This window comes from Melozone crissalis, unplaced genomic scaffold, assembly GCF_028551555.1.
Source record: "Melozone crissalis strain CALT ecotype California unplaced genomic scaffold, PUWL_Pcris_2 ptg000054l_1, whole genome shotgun sequence".
Classification (NCBI taxonomy): domain Eukaryota; kingdom Metazoa; phylum Chordata; class Aves; order Passeriformes; family Passerellidae; genus Melozone; species Melozone crissalis.
This window is the reverse complement of record NW_026535832.1, coordinates 200,482-219,850: the sequence shown is the minus strand read 5'-3', so window position 1 is coordinate 219,850 and position 19,369 is coordinate 200,482. Positions and strand designations below refer to the sequence as shown.

The 19,369-nt window shown below is 57.6% G+C and overlaps 2 protein-coding genes across 2 annotated transcripts; one reads left to right on the top strand and one right to left on the bottom strand.

The window, feature by feature from the left end:
• Positions 1–161: 161 nt before the first annotated feature.
• Positions 162–3,203, top strand: LRRC25 (leucine rich repeat containing 25). The gene is made up of 4 exons (XM_054286586.1): positions 162–180; positions 1,544–1,675; positions 1,735–2,575; positions 3,083–3,203. Exons 1-4 carry the CDS (start codon positions 162–164, stop codon positions 3,201–3,203), a joined length of 1,113 nt encoding a protein of 370 aa, XP_054142561.1.
• Positions 3,204–5,423: 2,220 nt separating this feature from the next.
• Positions 5,424–7,180, bottom strand: GDF15 (growth differentiation factor 15). Its single transcript, XM_054286585.1, has 2 exons — positions 6,874–7,180; positions 5,424–6,217 (listed from the first exon to the last, which is right to left on the bottom strand). Exons 1-2 carry the CDS (start codon positions 7,178–7,180, stop codon positions 5,424–5,426), a joined length of 1,101 nt encoding a protein of 366 aa, XP_054142560.1.
• Positions 7,181–19,369: the final 12,189 nt, after the last annotated feature.

Below are 19,369 nucleotides of genomic sequence, written 5' to 3'. Positions count from 1 at the left end.
CCCGCCGCCCCCGCCGCCATCCCGGCCCGGCCCGGCCCGGCCCCGCCGGCTGCGGCCGCGCGCCCGAGGGGGAGCTTGAAACCGCCGCGCCCCCCCCGCGCGGCTGTTCCGGCAGCGCCGCCACCACCCCCCCCGCGCCGCGCGCCGCGCTTAAAGGGGCGATGGCGGCGGGGGGAGGCGGTGGGGACCGCGCCGAGGAGGGAGGGAGGGAGCGGGGAGGGAGCGGGGAGGGGGACACACGGACACACGGACACACGGACACGGGGGGCGAGGGGAGTGGGCGAGGAGGGTCACGGGCATCGCGGGGTGGGCACAGGGGGTACAGGGGGGCGAGGATGTGGCTGGGTGGACGCGGGGACGCGAGGGCGAGGAGTGGGCACGGACACGGGGGACACACGAGAGGGGGTGGGCATGGAGGGGCAGGGACACACGGGGGGTCAGGGACACGAGGGGCGTGGGCATCCAGGGAGGGGGCACACGGGGGGTCAGGGACACCAGGGGTGAGTTAAAGGGGCAGTGACACGAGGGGACGCGGGCACGGTGGTCGCGCAGGGACACGAGGGGGTGGGCGCGGACACGGCGGGTACAGGGGGTGGACATGTGGCGGGGCGGACACGGACGAGAGGAGCTGGGCACGGAGGGACACGGACAGGAAAGGGTGGGCACGGGCACGAAGGAGTGGACATGGGAGGGGGGACACCGGGGGACACGGGGGACACAGAGGGACACGGATGTGACACGGTGGACGCGGAGGCGATGGGGTGGACTTAAAGGGGCAGCGACACGAGGGGATGGAGACAGGATGGTCATGGAGGGACACGAGGGGTGGCCACAGACACGCGACACAGAGGGACACGGGTGTGACAGGGGACACGGGGGACGTGGACACGACGGGGTGGACACATGCGAGGGGTTGGGCATACGGGGACACGGACACGAGGGGGACACACGGACACGGCGCGGGGACAGACGGACAGGAATGGGAGCAGGGAGTCACGGAGGGACTCGGACACCAGGGGGCGGACACGGACACGGTGTGACACGGGGGGACACGGGGGGACACGGAGGGGACACGGAGGGACAGGGATGGACACAGGGGGTGGACGTGGAGGGACACGGACACCGGAGGGGGCTCGGACATGGGGAGGGGACACGAGCACGATGCACTGGGGACACCGAGCTGCAGACACGGGGAGGGGACACCAGAATGGGGACACCCACCCTGCCAGGGGACACAGCCACGGAGTCCCCCGGCTCCCACCCGGCCCCGGGGTCCCCTCACACTCGGGGAGTCCCTGTGAGGCCGGGGTGGGGTCTGAGTGCCCACACGCGTGTCCCGCACCCCTCGGGTCACCGGGGTCTCCGGGACACTCAGCCAGCGCCGGGGGATGCTCAGCCCCCCAGGAAAGGGCCGGGGGTCGGGCAGGGGTCAGGGGGGGCTGACGTGGGGGTGCTGCCACCCCCCCACCCCCCCGGGGCCGGCTACGCCCTGGCAGGGTGACACGGGACAGCCGGACCCGCCTGTTCCTCTTCCCCACACCAGGCAGCAGCGGCCGGAGCGCAGGCGAGCGGGGCTGCGGTGGCTGGGAGGGGGAAGGGGGGCAGGAAATGTCGCGCTGGGACCCCCAGGAGCTGCACAGCGGCGCCGGGGTGGGGGCCAGACGGGGCTGCGCTGGTTTGCGCCGGGAGGGGCGATCGGTGCCAATGGGGGTCCTGATTCCCGTTTCCCACCAGGCTCCCGCTGCGGCGCGAGGACCATGGGGGTCCCCGCGGCCCCGCTGCTGCTGCTGCTGCTGCTCCCCGTGACCCCCATCCTCCTGGTGTCCCCCTGTTTCCCTTTGATGCTGGACATTTCCCCGGAGCTGAACCTGACCAACAGGAGCAGCGGCTGCGCCGAGCTGGACTGGAGCCCGTTCCGGGAGCACCGGCGGCTGCTGCTGGGCCACAACGGCATCGAGGCCCTGAGCCCCTCGGCCCGCCTGGGCCCGCGGCTGGAGGAGCTGGACCTGGCCGGGAACCGGCTGCGGGAGCTGCCCCGCGGCTTCTTCAGCAACGCCACGGCGCTGCGGAGCCTGCGGCTGGAGGGGAACCCGCTGCCCGCCGTGCCCGCCGCCGCCTTCCAGCCCTCGCTGCGCTGGCTCAGCGTGTCCTGCCGCTGCGACGTGCTGGGCACCGTCCTGGCGCCCTGTGCCCGCGGGGGCGTCCTCTGCCGGTGCCTCACCCCGCACGGGCATCCCTTCAACGCCTCGGAGTTCCACGGCCGCGAGTGCGGGCCGGGCGCGGGGCCGGTGGCCGCGCTGGTGGCCGGGCCGGTGGCCGCGGTGGCCGCGCTGGTGGCGGCGGCGGTGGCCGCGCTTCGGTACCGGCGGAGGAGAGCGGCGGCCGCGGTGGGCGGCGGGGCAAGGGGGAAGCAGGACCCCGCTGGGAGCGCCCGCCAGCCCCGCTACATCAGCCGCGACACCGGGAGCGCCGATGCCAGCGACGGGCCCGACTACGAGAACGTCTTCGTGAGCCCCGGCACGGCCCCGGCTGCCGGGCGGGGATCGGCGCGGGCGTGGCAGGAGCCGCGCTACAGGTGAGGCTCCGGCACCGGGAACGGGGAATGGGCGTTCCGGGAGTGTTCCACCCCCTCCCTGCCCTGCCGCGCCCTGGTGGGGTGTCCTGCCTTATCCGGCCTCATCCTGCGCTGCACCTGCCATCCCATCCATCCCTTTCCATCCATCCTCATCCCATCCATCCCTTTACACCCCATCCATCCCATCCATCCCATCCATCCCATCCATCCCATCCAGCCCTTTCCATCCATCCTCATCCCATCCATCCCTTTACACCCCATCCATCCCATCCATCCCATCCATCCCTCTACATCCCTTTACATCCCATCCATCCCTTTACATCCCATCCATCCCTTTACATCCTCATCCCATCCCATCCCATCCCATCCCATCCCATCCCGTCCCATCCCATCCCATCCCATCCCATGCCACCCCATGCTGTTCCATCCCATCCTGTCCATCATTTCCATCATTTCCACCCTTCCCCCCCGTCCCCCCCGTCCCCCCGGTGCCACTCCCTGTCCCAGCCCCCAGGTCCTGCTGCACGAGGATTATTTCCTGGAGAGCGCGGCCGATCCCGGGGACCAGCCCATCTACGCCAACACCCTGGGCCCCAGCGAGGACATCTACCTCACTCCTGACCCGTGAGGGGCTGGGGGGACACCGGGGGACACCGGGGGGCCCCTCTGTGTCCCTTTCCCCCGGCGCAGAGGGGACAGGGACGTTCCCCACCCGCGGTTCCCACGCACGTCCTGCGGCAGCGCCTTTTGCGGGGTTTTCGGGTTTTTTGGCAGCCCCGGCTCGCTCCTTCGCCCCGGTTCTCGGGCGGGGGTGGGGGCTGAGCTGACATTTCCTCCCGGGGCCGCGGCCACCGACCGCGGGGACGCCTCGGCCGCATCCGCCGGCAGCGGCACCGGAGCGGCGGGGCCGGGGCGCGCCCGGGGCCGGCGGGAGCGGCGGCGCTGACCGCGGCCTCGGCTTCCCCTTCCCCTTTCGGGGCCAGGGAGAGCTCGCCCGGGGCCGGGCTGGCGGTTGGGGACATCCGGTGCCACCTGCTCAATCCTCTCCTGCTAAATCTGCCGCTTTGGGCAACAAGAAAAAGCTCCTTTTTTAATGCTCCTGGTGAGACCCATGGGGACACAGGGACCCCACGGCTCGTCTGGGTGTCCCCACAGTCCCTGGGAGCCTTCAGTGTGCCCCATTAAATGGTTTAATTATCTCTAATTACCCGCATAGCTCGTGGTCTGTGGGAAGCCCTGGGCAGGACGTGGGGTTTGCCTGGGGGTCCCAGAGTCTGCGTCCCCAAAGTGGGGGTCCCAAGGGAGCTCGTGTCCCCAAAGTGGGGGTCCCAAGGGGGCAGACCCTTAGGAGCTCATTACCCCAAAGTGGGGGTCCCAAGGGAGCTCGTGTCCCCAAAGTGGGGGTCCCAAGGGGTCAGACCCTTAGGAGCTCATTACCCCAAAGTGGGGGTCCCAAGGGACCCAGAGCCAGGTGTCTCCATTCTCTGTCCCCAGAGAAGCCATCTCAGCCCTGCTCCCCAAAATCTTCATCCCAGAGCTCCCACATTCCCCCTGCCCCAAGGTCCCCAGCAGGAGCCGCTGAGCCCAGGCCAGCCCCAGATCACGCTGGAACAGGGGACAGAACGGAGCTGTGACAGCAGAGCCACCCCACGGGGAGGCCTTGGGGACACCGTGGGTGCCACCGAGCTGCCGGGGGGGCTCCCCCCATCCCTTTGGAGGCACCTGGGAACGGGGCAATGGTCACCCCCGGGGTCAGAGCAGGGCCCAGGGCCCTTCCCAAGGACACAAACAGCCCAAAGGTCTCTGGGAGCAGTGCCCGGGCATTACTCACCCGCTGGCACTGGAAACCCCTGGGGATTTACCAGCAGATCCACGTGGAGGCAGATCCCAGGGGAGCTGGGGGTCCTGGCAGAGCCCCCCAGGTGTGCAGGAGGAGCAGCACAACCCCTGTTACAATCACTTTATTCATTGTTATTACATCCTTTGGGTTTTATAGAAATATATAAAATAGAAAATCACAAAAGCCCCTCCATCTTCCCCCCCTTAAAAAGGGTATTTGGCTATAAAATACAATAAGTTAGAAATAAATAACTGGGTTGCATAAATAAGTCTCTGAGCAAAGAGGGTTTGGAGTGGGATATGGACACCTGGGCATGACCCACCCCAGCCCATCGGGGTCTCTTGGGTGGGAAGGACCCACCCGCTCAATAAAATATGGATTTAAATTGGAGAAGAGACAGAGGAATCAGTTATTTTGGTAGAGAGGTCACAACTGGAGATGCTGAGGCTGGGCTGGGTGGCAGAGCTGGAGACCCCAGGGCTGAAGCAGAGCCAGGTCTGGTCTGGAGTCACTTGGTGCCACAGGATCTGGATTTTGGGGTGCTGGAACTTGAGAGCCCATGGCTGAGTGGATCCAGGGCTGGTTGGAGTCACTTGGTGCCACAGGACCTGGATTTGGGATGTTGATGCTGGAGACCCCTTGGCTGAGCTCAGTGATGGATCCAGGGCTGGTCTGGAGTCACTTGGTGCCACAGGATCTGGATTTGGGGATGCTGGAGCTGAGCTCAGGGTGCCACAGGATGTGGGTTTTGGGATGCTGGAGCTGGAGACTCCATGGCTGAGCAGATCCAGGGCTGGAGATGAGTAATTCAGGATGTGGATTTTGGGATGCTGATGCTGGAGACCCCATGGCTGAGTGGATCCAGGGCTGGAGATGAGTAATTCAGTGCCACAGGATGAGGATTTTGGGATGCTGGAGCTGAGCTCAGGGTGCCCCAGGACCCGGATTTTGAGACGCTGCAGCTGCCAGGATGGCTGCGCCCCCCCGGGACGGGCAGAGCTGCCGCTGTCAGGCACAGTGGCACCCGGTGACCAGCATGTCCTCGAAGAGGGTGGACACCAGCCTGCCCTGGCCGTCCAGGTGCATCAGCACCATGGGGTCGTAGCCGGCGGGGACGCAGCAGGGAGGAGGCGCCGCCTTGGACAGGGAGCTCACCCGGGACTGGATCTGGGCGTGCATGCTGGCCGGTTTGTAGTTGTGCGGGCAGGAGCCCTCGCAGAAGCGCATGTGGTAACTGCTGGGGGCCACCACCCAGTCGGCCCAGCCGATGTCCTGGAAGGAGACCCGGAGCGACTTCAGGCAGCACCTCCCGTCGCCCTTGCCGCACTCGTCCTGCAGCCCCCGGGCTCTCCTGGCCGCCCGGGCCGCTTTCTCCAGGGTTTGCACCTCCAGCTCCAGCGTGTTCCCCTCGGAGGCGGCCAGCGCCGCCGAGACGTCGGTGCTGAACTCCAGCTGCAGGCGCAGCGAGGGCTCGGGCCCGGCCAGCCAGGGCCGGACGGCTCCGGTCAGGTCCAGAATGAGGGAATCCTGCAGATCCTGGCTCTGCAGCACCTGGGGGGAGCCCCCGGCCCCCGGCAGGGCGGAGATGGTGACCCGAGGTGGCCCCGAGGCGCCGGGAGGGGACAGCGGCTGCCGGAGGAGCTTCAGCTCCGCCCGCACCACGCGGAGCTGCCGCTGGAAATGCGCGGTGCGGGACAGCAGCAGGCGGTAGCGGCGGGCACCGAGGGGCTCCCGCTGTCCCTGCGCGTCCCGGGGGCCCGGAGAGTCCCGGTGTCCCTCGGGGATGTCCAGCCAGGGCAGCACTGCGGGGACAGAGGTGACAGCTGATGTAAGAGACAGGAATTCCTCATCAGCCCGGCCTTGCGATCAGCTCCGGCCTTTGCTTGCGGGGAATCACCCACACCCTGAGGGGTGCTGGAAATTCCGACATCCCATCCATTCCTGGCTGGAGCGTCTCAGCTCTCCCGGTGCCACAAAAGGCGTCCCAGGACCCACCCAGCCCCCGACTGTCCCCAGCCAGCCCAAGCAGCAGGAGAGGAATTATTTAAATTAATTTAAATGTTAATATCAATTAACTTATTTAATTATTTAAATCCTCCCTCCCAGACACAGACAAACTCCCGAACTGGGGCAGAAGCTGGCGACCGGGGGGATGGCGCCCCACTTCCCCCTCCCGCTCACCCCCAAACCCCTCCGGCCGCACTCCGAGCCCCGAGCCGGCTGATCAAACCTTCCATCCCCAACCCCGGTGATTTTTTGTGGTTTGAGGCACAGCGGCTCCAGCGCGGCTCCTCCCCAGTTCCAGGGCGAAGGAAGGAGCGGGACAAGGAGCGCGGCTCGGTGCTGCATGCCCGGTCATGTCCCGGGACAGCGGGGTGACATTCCCGGGGCCGGGACACGCTGGGACATGTGGGGGGCCGTGAGGGCCGGGGGGTGACACCGAGCCGCGGCCACTTACAGGTGGGGGTCAGGCGGTGCAGCCTGGGCACGGCTTCCTCCCCTTCATCCTCCTCCTCTTCCTCCCGGCTCCGGTTCCCCGCCAGCTCCGCCGCCGCCCGCCGGTAGAGCCGCTGCGCTCTCTGGATGCTCTCCGGGTCCGGCCGGTGCCGGATGGCGGGGGGAGCCGCCATCCCCAGCCGCTCCAGGATCGCCTTTTTGACGGCCTCCAGCTGCAGCCTGTCCTGGTCCCACGCGTGGGGCCGGCACTGCGCGGCCCGCAGCAGCAGCAGGAGCTGCAGGCAGGTGAGGGCGGCGATCCGCGGCATCGCTCCCCGCATCAGCATCCTGCAGGGACCCGGGGCAGGATTCCCAGCTCCTCCGCAAGGGCCGGACGTGCTGCTGCCGGCGGGGCTGGCGGGGCAATGAATGAAGAGGAGCAGACCTGACTTTATAGGAGCCGAACTTTGCCCGCCCTCCCCCGAGGGTGACGCCGGGGAGAACTCCCAGCAGGAATTTCTCCTCTCCTCTCCGCTGGGATTTCCGACAGCAGCTCCGAGAGAGCTGCAGCGGGTGATGTCTAAGCTGGTTTGCAGCTGCGGAGATAAAGAAAAAAAAAAAACTGGAATATTCCTTTTCAGACCCAAACATTTCCCTTCTACCCGCGGTTTTCCCCAGGGATGGCGCGGCTCGGGGAATGGCCCGGGGGTGATGGAGAGGGGATGAGGAGCGGGGCGGGAGCATCCCGAGCACGGGTTTCCCATCCTCGCACCCTCAGCCACCTCTCCCGGCCTGTTATCGGGTGGCTGTTATCGCGATCCGCGGCTCGGGTCGCTGCTATCGCGATCCGCCCCTTCCCAAAATCCCGGCGGAGCGGGGATGGGGCGGGCGGGCGGAGCGGGGGGAGAACCGGACCGGACCTCGTCCCACCGGCCAGGTGAGGCCGGGGCACGGCTCCGTTGAGCCCGGATCCTTCTGAGGCAACCGAGGCCGGGGTTACGTCATCCCGAAGGGCGGCAGCCGGGACGGAGCCGGGCACGCCGGTGGCACGGAGCCAGCGGGGCCGCGTGTGCCGGGCCGAGCCGTGCCAGAGCGGGGCTGGGCACGGGAATCCAGGCTGGGAACGACCCCCGGGGGCCGGCACGGCACCGCCCCGCTCCCCGCTGCTCCTCAGGGATGCTCGGAGCAGGAAAGCGTGAGCGGATGGAGGGATGAGGAGCTGCCGGTGGCGGGAGGGAACGGGCAGGGCCCCCGGGGCAGGCGAGGCCATTCCCGGTGTCCCGAGGTCCGTCCGAGCGCCCGGGCTCCGGCTGTGCTCCCGCCAGAGGAACGGGCGCCAATCCCGTGATTTAGGCAGTTTGTCCCGCTCCAATCCCGTGATTTAGGGCAGTTTGTCCCGCTCCAATCCCGTGATTTAGGCAGTTTGTCCCGCTCCAATCCCGTGATTTAGGGCAGTTTGTCCCGCTCCAATCCCGTGATTTAGGCAGTTTGTCCCGCTCCAATCCCGTGATTTACGGCTGTCTGTCCCCGCTCCTCCGCCGGACTCCCTCCAGCCCTGCCCCGGCTTTTCTCACCCGGGTTCTCAAGGGGTTGCCTGAGGCAAAGCCTAAAACATGGGAGAAATTTCACCCTAAAACACGGGGAAGAAGTTGCACCCTAAAACACGGGAAAGGAGAAGTCTGTCCAGATGACCAGGGTCATGTGGAGGGGATTGCCCTGCTCTGGATCCGTCCTTGCAGCAGGATGGGTGAGGAGGAGGAGCAGGAATCCCCCCAGGCCCCCTCCCCATTTCACTGCTTTTCCCTTCCCACCCTGGAAGGAAACCCCACCCGTGGCTCACAGGGACACCTCGGGTTTGTCTCCGGGGTTTTGTCCCATCACCCATCACCGTCCAGCAGCTGGGCAGGGATGAGCTCCCCTCCTGGAGCACCTTCCCACAGGGAATTCCCTGAGCCCCGAGGCTGCTGTGATTCCTGCCCCAGGGATTTCATCAGCCGGGGGGATTGCAGCCCTCCAGCCCCCCAAATCCAGGGGGGAAAGGAGAGAAACATCACCCCAGGATGGCACAAGGGCAGAACCACCACTCCACACACCGTTCCCTCCCCTCAGGACATCTCCATGCCCACACCAGCCCCTCCGCCATGCCCAGGGTGCCAAATGTGCTGATCCAGACCCAAAATGGAGCCCTTGGCGCGTCTGGGTGCAGGAAGAGGCCCCGACCTCTCCGGTGACATTGAGCAAGACCCGTCAGAAACCCCAAAATCCCTCATTTCTGCTTTTGCAATGGATTTTCTGCGAGCCCCACATCCAGGAGTGACGCACTCCCGGAGCAGCAAAGGTTGCTGGAGCCGGATGTTTTCCCCCAGAGGCGCCAGCAGTGGAAGCCAGAGATTTACAGGGCCATAAAAGAGGGATTTTGGGAGCAGATTTTGATCCTGAGCGAGGGATGATGAAATGTCCCGGCGTGTCCTCACCAGCCTGCGAGAGGAGATTGCGCAGCCTCTGCATCCCACGTTTCCTCACTCTTCCTGGGCTCGCTCAGGGCTGGGAGGTTCCCGGGGGCCTTTTCCCCTCAGCATGAAGGTTCCTCCCCATTTAATGCATCCCATGAGGTTCCCTCACCTCAGCAAAGCTCTCCCGGCGTGGATCTGGAGCAGGGGATTGCTGCTCCCAGGGAAAGAGCAGCAGGGACGGGCTGAGGGTGAGCAGGATGGAGCTCTGGGAAGTCCAGGAGAAGCTCCATTTCCACTCTGGAAAGGTGTGGGAGTGCCCAAGGCCAGCTTGGACGGGGTTTGGAGCACCCTGGGACAGCACAGATGTCCCTGACCATGGCAGGGATGAGCTTTAAGGTCCCTTCCAACAAAACCATTCTGTGATTCCAAACAAATCACGTTTTTCCCTTCTCCAGATGCTGGTCCTGGTAAGGACTCAGAGCAGGAGGCTCCAGAGGGCTGCAGCTCCCCAAAATGCAGAAATTCCCCTCAGCTGCCCGAGCTGGCAGAAAATTTGGGTTTTTTTTTGCAGAACTCCTTACCACAAGCAGCAAGAGGGGAAGTGCTGCCTTCCAGGTTTTAGGGCTCTCAGTTCCTCACAGCTGTTGAGCAGAGGATCCCCAAAAAGTGCCCAGAGACCTCTGGGATTTGGTGGCATCACCCCTGGGAGCGACAGAACGGGATCAGGTCCTTCCCACACCCTGCAGGAGCTCAGTGCTCCCCAAAACCACTCAGGCTGAGCAAGGTGGGTGCTGCAGGGGGGAGATTCCCTGGGAAAAAGGCAGATTATGCATTCCCATGGTGCTTTTTTAACCAAAGGATAAAAAGGGCTGGCTGCTGCTTCCAGCACGTGGAGCTCCAAGCAGCTCGTGGGGTTCAAGGGAAGGAGGAAGCTCCAGGAATTATTTGGGGTGGGAAACCTCAGGTGGGATTTGCTTCATCCCACCTCAATTCAGGGCTGGAGAGGGGCACAGAGGGATGGGATTCAGGGACAGGATTCAGGGACAGGATCCAGGGCTGGAGGGGCACAGAGGGACACAGAGGGATGGGATTAGGGCTGGAGAGGGACACAGAGGGGCACAGAGGGATGGGATTAGGGCTGGAGAGGGACACAGAGGGGCACAGAGGGATGGGATTAGGGCTGGAGAGGGGCACAGAGGGACACAGAGGGATGGGATTAGGGCTGGAGAGGGACACAGAGGGGCAGGATTCAGGGGCAGGATTCAGGGACAGGATTCAGGCTGGAGAGGGGCACAGAGGGATGGGATTCAGGGTTGGAGAGGGGCAGGATTCAGGGACAGGATCCAGGGCTGGAGAGGGGCACAAAGGGGCAGGATTCAGGGTTGGAGAGGGGCAGGATTCAGGGGCAGGATTCAGGGGCAGGGTCCAGGGCTGGAGGGGCACAGAGGGACACAGAGGGACACAGAGAGATGGGATTAGGGCTGGAGAGGGACACAGAGGGGCAGGATTCAGGTGTGGAGAGGGGCACAGAGGGATGGGATTACGGCTGGAGAGGGGTAGGATTCAGGGACAGGATTCAGGCTGGAGAGGGGCACAGAGGGATGGGATTACGGCTGGAGAGGGACAGGATTCAGGGACAGGATTCAGGCTGGAGAGGGGCACAGAGGGATGGGATTACGGCTGGAGAGGGACAGGATTCAGGGGCAGTATTCAGGGCCAGGATTCAGGGACAGGGTCCAGGGCTGTCCCTCTGCTGCCAGCTGGGATGGTTGGGAAGGCACAGCCCCAGTTTTCCCAGCGCTGGCTGCTGTCAGGACACATCAGCAGAGCGGACACCGAGGTGACCTTTGGATGTTTCCGAATCAAAGCCAACCACGATGGCTCAGCAAGAAAAAAAAAAAAAAAAAAAAAGCAGCTTTTGCCCCGCCACAGCAGGAATCACATTTTTCTCTCTCCCTCCGCCGCCAGTTTACGGCATCTCCCAAAAATGAGACTTCTGCTCCACTTGGACAAAGAAATTCCTGCCTGGGCTGCACCCACGGTCAAAGATTAACTCGGATTCCCAACCCCCTCGGGCCTGGGAAGGGCAGGAAATGCCTCTGGTCCCACCACCAAAAATGGAATATAGAGAATATTGAAAATACAGAAAAGAGAATACAGAGAATATAGAAAATACAGAAAATATAGAGGATATAGAGAATACAGAAAATATAGAGAATATAAAGAATTATAGAATATAGAGAGTATAGAAAATATAGAGAATACAGAAAATATAGAAAAGAGAATACAGAGACTATAGAGAATATTGAGACTATAGAAAATATAGAAAAGAGAATACAGAGACTATAGAGAATATAGAGAACACAGAGAATATTGAAAATACAGAAAGTACAGAAAACATACAGAATATAGAGAATACAGAAAATATAGAGAATATAGAAAATATAGAAAAGAAAATACAGAGAATATGGAGAATGTGGAGAATATAGAGAATAGAATATAGAGAATATCCTATAGAGAATATAGTGAATATAGAGGATATAGAGAATGTAGACAATACAGAGAATACAGAGAATATAGGGAATAGAGAGAATATAATATAGAGAATAGAATACGGAGAATATAGAGAATATCCTATAGAGAATATAGTGAATATAGAGGATATAGAGGATATAGAGAATACAGAGAATATAGAGGATATCCATCTGCAGCTCCTGGATGCAGGCAGGGAGGGAAAGGCACGCTGAGCAGAGAGAGAGAATCCTTAAAGCTGCCAGCACAGAGTCCCCATCCCTGGAGGGGATAAAGGTGTGGAAGTGACAATTGGGGACATCATTTATGGGTAAAGACGTGGATGTGGCACCTGGGGACAGGATTTCAGGGTAAAGGAATGGATGTGACACCTGGGGACAGGATTTCAGGGTAAAGGAGTGGATGTGACACCTGGGGACACCATTTAGGGTGGGCAGGGCAATAGGTTTGCACCAACCACCACCTTCAGAACCAATAAAGACGAGAGGACGCACAGAGTCAGAGTCAAACTCTTTTATTTCCTTTGAAACAGGGGCTCAAATCCTCATTACAAAGTCCAGTCTGGCAGTACGAGCTGGGACCCCGCAGCCCCTCGGGGTCGGGGGCACTGTTGGGATTTACAAGGCACTGCAAGAACACGACAGGGACCCCAAAGGGCCGGGACTGGCGCCCCAGGAGCCCTGAGGAGCACGAGGGGACACCTGAGACGCTCACACGGACACCGGGCGGCTTCACGAGGGACACGCGGGGCTGGGAAAGGGTCAGGGCGAACAGCGCGCCCCTAAAGGAGACGGCAAAACCATCGGGAATTGGGTTAAACCAGCCGAAAATGAGCAAAACCATCGGGAATTGGGTTAGCCCAACCAAAAGTGAGCAAAACCATTGGGAATTGGGTTAAACCAGCCGAAAATGAGCAAAACCATCGGGAATTGGGTTAGCCCAACCGAAAGTGAGCAAAACCATTGGGAATTGGGTTAGCCCAACCAAAAATGAGCAAAACCATCGGGAATTGGGTTGAACCAGCCGAAAATGAGCAAAACCATTGGGAATTGGGTTAGCCCAACCAAAAGTGAGCAAAAACATCAGGAATTGGGTTAACCCAGCCGAAAATGAGGATGGAAGAGTAAAACCATTGGGAATTGGGTTAACCCAACCAAAAATGAGCAAAACCATCGGGAATTGGGTTAACCCAACCAAAAATGAGAATGGAGCAATAAAACCATCAGGAATTGGGTTAACCCAACCAAAAATGAAAATGGAAGAGCAAAATAATCAGGAATTGGGTCAACCCAACCAAAAATGAGGATGGAACAGTAAAATAATCAGGATTTGGGTCAACCTAACCAAAAAGTTAAGATGGAACAGCAAAACCCTCAGGAATTGGGTTAACTCAACCCAAAGTGAGGACGGAAGAGCAAAATAATCAGGCTTTGGGTTAACCCAACCAAAAATGAGGATGGAACAGCAAAACCCTCAGGAATTGGGTTAACTCAACCAAAAATGAAGATGGAGCAGTAAAACCCTCAGGAATTGGGTTAACCCAACCAAAAATGAGGATGGAACAGCAAAACCCTCAGGAATTGGGTTAACCCAACCAAAAATGAGGATGGAACAGCAAAACCCTCAGGATTTGGGTTAACCCACCCAAAAATGAGGAGGGAAGAAAAAAATAATCAGGATTTGGGTTAACCCAACCAAAAGCGAGGATGGAACCCCAAATTCTGTTTGCTGCCCGTGTGAGTGAGTGTGAGCCCACCTCAGAACTCAGCGCAGCCCCTGAGGAGCACCCAGGGATAAAAATTGGGATTCTCACCAATCCAGGGGTTTCCAGCCCCAATTTCCCACCCCACACCGGGTAAATCCATCCCCTCCTGCCTCCCACACGTGAGCCCAGCACAGGACAAGGCACTCCCTGATCATCAGAGTAAACATTTGTGATTGAAGAGGCTGGTGCAGGCGAGGACCCGGAGGTGGGATCTGCAGTCCCACGGGGTTTTCCGCAAGGGCAGTGATAATTTCATTTCCCACCATCAATTCCCATCCGTGGGGAGGCATCTCCTTCCCTGTTTTGCCTTAGAAATAATCTGGTTTTGTTCCCAGGTTTCAGTGAACACCTCGAGGAATGAACAGCTCTGGAGTTTTGGCAGAATTTCCCTTTCGGCACATAAGACACTCATCAGACAGGAATACAAGATTATTATTATTTTTTTATGAAAAAGTGCACTTTATACTGCAAAAGAATTAGGGATTCTGGTGCAAAAATAAGAAATTCATCTAGATCAAGATGAGTATTTATGGTACCAACAAGTGGGTGGGGGGGTTTTCCCCCAAGTCAATAAATTTAGAAAGAGCCTTTGCAACTCTGAAACTCCTATCGTTAAAATAAAATTAAGTTGTTAAAATATTATTGGATAAAGTATTAAAGTAAAAGGAGGTGAGAGGGAGGGAGTTACTTTGGGAAAGGATCTGTACAAATTCATTGCTGACGGCTTCGCCGGCACTGTGGGGTGAAATCTGGAAATCAGAATAAAGAAAAATAGAGAAAACACTTTTTATGCCTAAAGATCCTGATTTTCAGCCAGATTTTGGGCACCACCGCTCCCCCCTGCAGCAGCTCCGTGTCTGAGCCTTGGCTGGGGTGAGAAATTTGGGAGAAATCCAGGAATGAAAAGGAATTAACCCTCAACCCCCCATGGCCAGCCCATCATCATCATCATCATCATCATCATCATCATCAATGCTGCAGCTCCTGTGGGATTCACCCAATTCCCTCCTTCCCAGGCTTTTCCCATTTTGCGTTTGAAGAAACTCCTCCTCCTGTAATTCCTAAAAAACATTCCTTAAAATTTCCACCCAGCAGGGCAAGGAGCCAGAGGAGCCAGGGATGGTTTGGGTTGGGAGGGACCTCAAAGACCACCCAGCTCCAACTCATTTATTTGAGCATCAGAATAAATTCTGTGGATTTAAAATTGTTTTTTAAACCTTTCCTTACCCAAACCAGCACCCCTGGGATGCTGTGCAGCGTGAGCACCTGGAATAATCCAAATTTCCAGCTGCTGAGGCACTGGGAGGGTCAATATTCACACAGGGAGGGGTTGGGTGCTCCATCCACACCTGGCCACAGGTGAGCTCAGCCCCAAATGGGGATTTTCCCACAGCACCAATCCCATGGAGGTGACAATTCCCTCATTCCCTGCCCTAAGGAATGATTCCCTGCCCTGACCATCGCCATCCCCAAAACTCCCAAATTTATCCCAAATTTATCCCAAAGCACAGCAACTTTTTTAGGGATTTTTAAATGGTATCTCCAAGCCTGCAGGGAATAACTGGAACACCTCTGGGAGTTCAGCCGCCTCTGCCACAACCTCGCCCCAAACGCTCTTCCTCACCTTTCCGTCCCTTCCCTCCTCTCCCTCTGCTCGGCAGCTTGGGGGATGCTCCGGGGGAAGGTGAATTCCAATTTCCACCCCCAAAAACCCCAAAAAAATCCTTTAACCACCCCAAAGAACCCCTCAGGCTGGGAGGGATCCCCAAGGGTCAAATGCCATGGGAATCTGGAGGCCAAGAGCATCCCAAACTCCTTTTCCTGGGATTTCAAAGCAGATTCCCAAATTTAATTTTAATTTCCAAATTTTAATTCACCTTCAGGAATTCTTGAGGCCAAGAGCCTCCCAAGCTCCTTTTCCTGGAATTTTAAATCAGATTTCCAATATTAATTTGAATTTCCAAATTTTAATTCACCTCCAGGAATCCCTGAGGCCAAGAGCCTCCCAGGCTCCTTTTTCCTGGAATTTTAAATAAGATTTCCTAATTTAATTCACCTTCAGGAATTCTTGAGGCCAAGAGCCTCCCAAGCTCATTTTTCCTGAGGTTTTAAACCAGACTTCAAATTTTAATTTTAATTTCCAAATTTTAATTTATCTCCAGGAATCCTGGAGACCAAGAGACTCCCAAACTCATTTTTCCTGGGATTTTAAAGCAGATTCCCAGTTTTATTTCATCTCCAGGAATTCTTGAGGCCAAGAGCCTCCCAAGCTCCTTTTTCCTGGGGTTTTAAAGCAAATTCCCAATTTAAATTCACCTCCCACAGCAGCATCCCCCAGCTGGGACATTGCTGAGGCTCTGGAGCTCCCCTGCAGCATTTTGGGGCTGCAACAATTGAATTTTGCCATCCCAACCACGCGGGGCAGACCCTGCTGCAGGCAGAGAAATGGCACCAGACCCTAAATCCAGCAGAACGTCCCCAAATCCTCTCTTCCACACCAAAACTCCTCAGCCCCATTTCCCCCCTGAACCTTTATCCCCACAGATGGTTTTGCACTCACAGCACCCCAAAATTTCAGATTTTTTTGGACATTTTCCCCACATTTCAGGCAGGGGAATGAGCTCCACCTGAACTCCCTTTTATTCACCAGCACAAAGTTTCTGGCTTGGCAGCAGGACTCCCAGTCAGTGCAAATTAGCAAATTCTGTTAACTGATGATGTGGAAAGCAAATGGGATTTGGTAAAACATCAGATTTTTGAAGCTCTGCATCAGTTTGATGTCCTATTCCCAAAGAAAAGAGGGATCAGTTTTAGGAAAATAGGAGAAGCTTTGTGAATTGGACAAAAATAAAAATCAATAAAAAAACCCCAACCCCAAAGTATTTAATTTAGGTCATATTAAATAAAATTAGTTTAATGCCATTTTCCCCCAGTTGAGCTACAGGAAATTTCTCTACCACCAAGACACCTTTTATAAACACAACCTCAGGCTAACTTCCCAAAAATCCCCCTAAAAAAAGGAGTATAAAATAAATTATATTTTCTAAGGAACTGATCACGTGGAGCTTCCCAAAAACAGATCAGGAGGAAAAGCAACGCCCAAAAATCTTCCGCAAAAAATGGGATTTTTAATGCTGACACACCCAGGGCCCCGGCAGGCACAGGGATCTTCCCCTGGAACAGCAGGGAGCAGCCAGAAAAATGAATATTTTTATGAATATTTTTGGGTGCTGAGCAGGATTTAACTCCCCGGGATGAGCAAACCCACGTGGGGAAGCTGCTCTGCCCACGGAGCTGCTGCTGCCTGCGCTGGAGCCTGGGGCAGCAGCACTGCTGGGGGGACCCCAGAGCTGCCAGGGGGACCCCAGAACTGCCAGGGGAACCCCAGAACTGCCAGGGGAACCCCAGATCCACACAGGGGACCCCCAGAACTGCAAGGGGGGACCCCAGACCCATCCAGGGCACCCCCAGACACACCCAGGGCACCCCCAGACACACCCAGGGCACCCCAACATTGCCAGGGGACCCCCAGACCCATCCAGAGCACCCGCAGAGCACCCTCAGCACTGCCAGGGGAACCCCAGAACTGTCAGAAGACCCCCAGGGCACCCCCAGACCCACCCAGGGCATCCCCAGCCCCGCCAGGGGGGACCCCAGACCCATCCAGGGCACCCCCAGAGCATCCTCAGCATTGCCAGGGGACGCCCAGACACACACAGGGCACCCCCAGACCCATCCAGGGCACCCTCAGAACTGCCAGAGGGGATCCCCAGAACTGCCAGGGCACCCCCAGACCCATCCAGGGCATCCCCAGCACCGCCAGGGGAATCCCAGCACTGATAGGGGACCCCCAGACACATCCAGGGCACCCCCAGACCCACCCAGGGGTGCAGAACCGGGGACGGACAGACGGACAGATGGACAGGGAACACCTCGCCTGGAGATGCTGATCCCTCCCTGACCCCTCTGTGGGCCCCTCCTGAGGTTCCACCCTTGCAATTTCGCTGTGGCCTCACCAATCTGCTGATTTCCCACCTCCATTTCACCCACAGCGACATCAGAGGTGAATTAATTCAGTTTTTTGTTTGTTTTCCTGGGGATTCCTCCATCACCAAACCCCCTGGGACATTTCCTCTTCCCCAAGTTTAGCAGCTAAAAAACATCCAGGACAAAAAAACTTCCCACCAACAAAGGAATAAATCCTATGGGGATAAGGAGCTCAACTAATCACAAAAATAAAAATTAAAAAAAAAACAAACTATGTCAAAGCATGAAGATTTCAACAAAACATTAAATAAAATAAATTACTAATCACGAAATCTGACAAGTGCTACCTCGGAGTGGATGGCAATGACAATATCTCCCTTGAAGGCAAATTCCTGGCTGGAGAACAGAGGAGGAATTTCCCTGGGTCCATCCAAACACATCCCCCTGCCCAGGTGCCCTCACTGCAGAGTTTCTGCCCCATCCCGGGGGTTCCAAGGAGGGGTTTTGTCACCAGACTTCTCCTGGCAAGCCCAGGGCAGCTCTCACTGAGAGTCACAATAGCAGAGCCAGTCAGCACCAGAGAAATTCAAAACCACGGGGTTTAAAAACCTTTAAAACGCTGGTTTTATACATATTTCTATCTATTTGTAAAAGCATCGCAGACCTCTCCGTCCACGCGGCCTCTCCACGAGGCCTCAGCTCCCAGTTCGGTGTCTGGTCCTGCTCCAAATCCAGCTGGGTTTTTCTTGCTGCAATCTCAAAATTTGGCAGCAAATCTCCCCACAGGACCAGCATCACCTGCTGAGGTCCAAGAGGATTCCTGGGGAAACCCCCAGGAGCAGCCAGAACCACTTCTGAGCCCTCCCATTGGGAGGGGACACCAGGAAAGAGCCTGGAATCCTCACTCTGAGCAGAATTCCTGAATTTCAAATAATCCCCTCTGCCTCCCAGGCAGTGGGATTGGGTTTGAAGAGCTGAAATTTTGATTTTTTTGCAGGGATTTTGAAGATTTCCATCTGCATTTTTATGCCCCCACTCAAACCCAGGTGGAACTGGGATCTCAGTCAAAATTTGCTCTCCTAACCTGGAGCACGAGGGGGGAATTTGCAGCTGGGGAAATTATAAATTACTGAACCTTCACCTGAAAACCAGCATGGAGCACCAGGATAAAGATCTCCCGTGGGGAAAGTGGCCCTCAGCAAAGCTCTTTATCCATCAGTGATTGGTTTTGGACACATTTGAACCGAGGTGTTTGGTACAGGAGGCCCTTGAGGAAGGGAGGTGGCCAAGAGAGAAAAAGAGATTTGGAAAGATGTAAGATCAGGCTGCAAAAATTAAAAATAAAAAAAATCCAGCTGGATTTGGGTTCCAAAAGCATCCCAAACACATCCCTTCTACTGCAGCTAAGCAGCCTGAGGTGTCTGGAGGGTGTGGAGAGAGGAATCAGTGCCCAAAATCATTTCCCTTTCCAGCCAAGCAATTCCAGGCTCCTCATGCCCACCAAACTCTGCTTCCCAAGCCAACCCACAGCTCCAGCTGTGCTTCCACACCATCACCTTGAGTTTGGGTGAGGAGAGGGGGGAAACAAACCCAAAACCAACTGGAAGCAAACCTTTCAAACCTTTCATGTCAAGAATGAGCCACAAGAGGGTTGGGTGAGCTGGCCCAGGTGAGGAACAGCACAAACCCCTCAGGAATCAGGAGCTGCAGGTGTCCTAAAGAAGAGATTCTGAATCCTTTGTTGCTCAGGCTGGAGCTCACAGAATCAACAACAAAAAAAA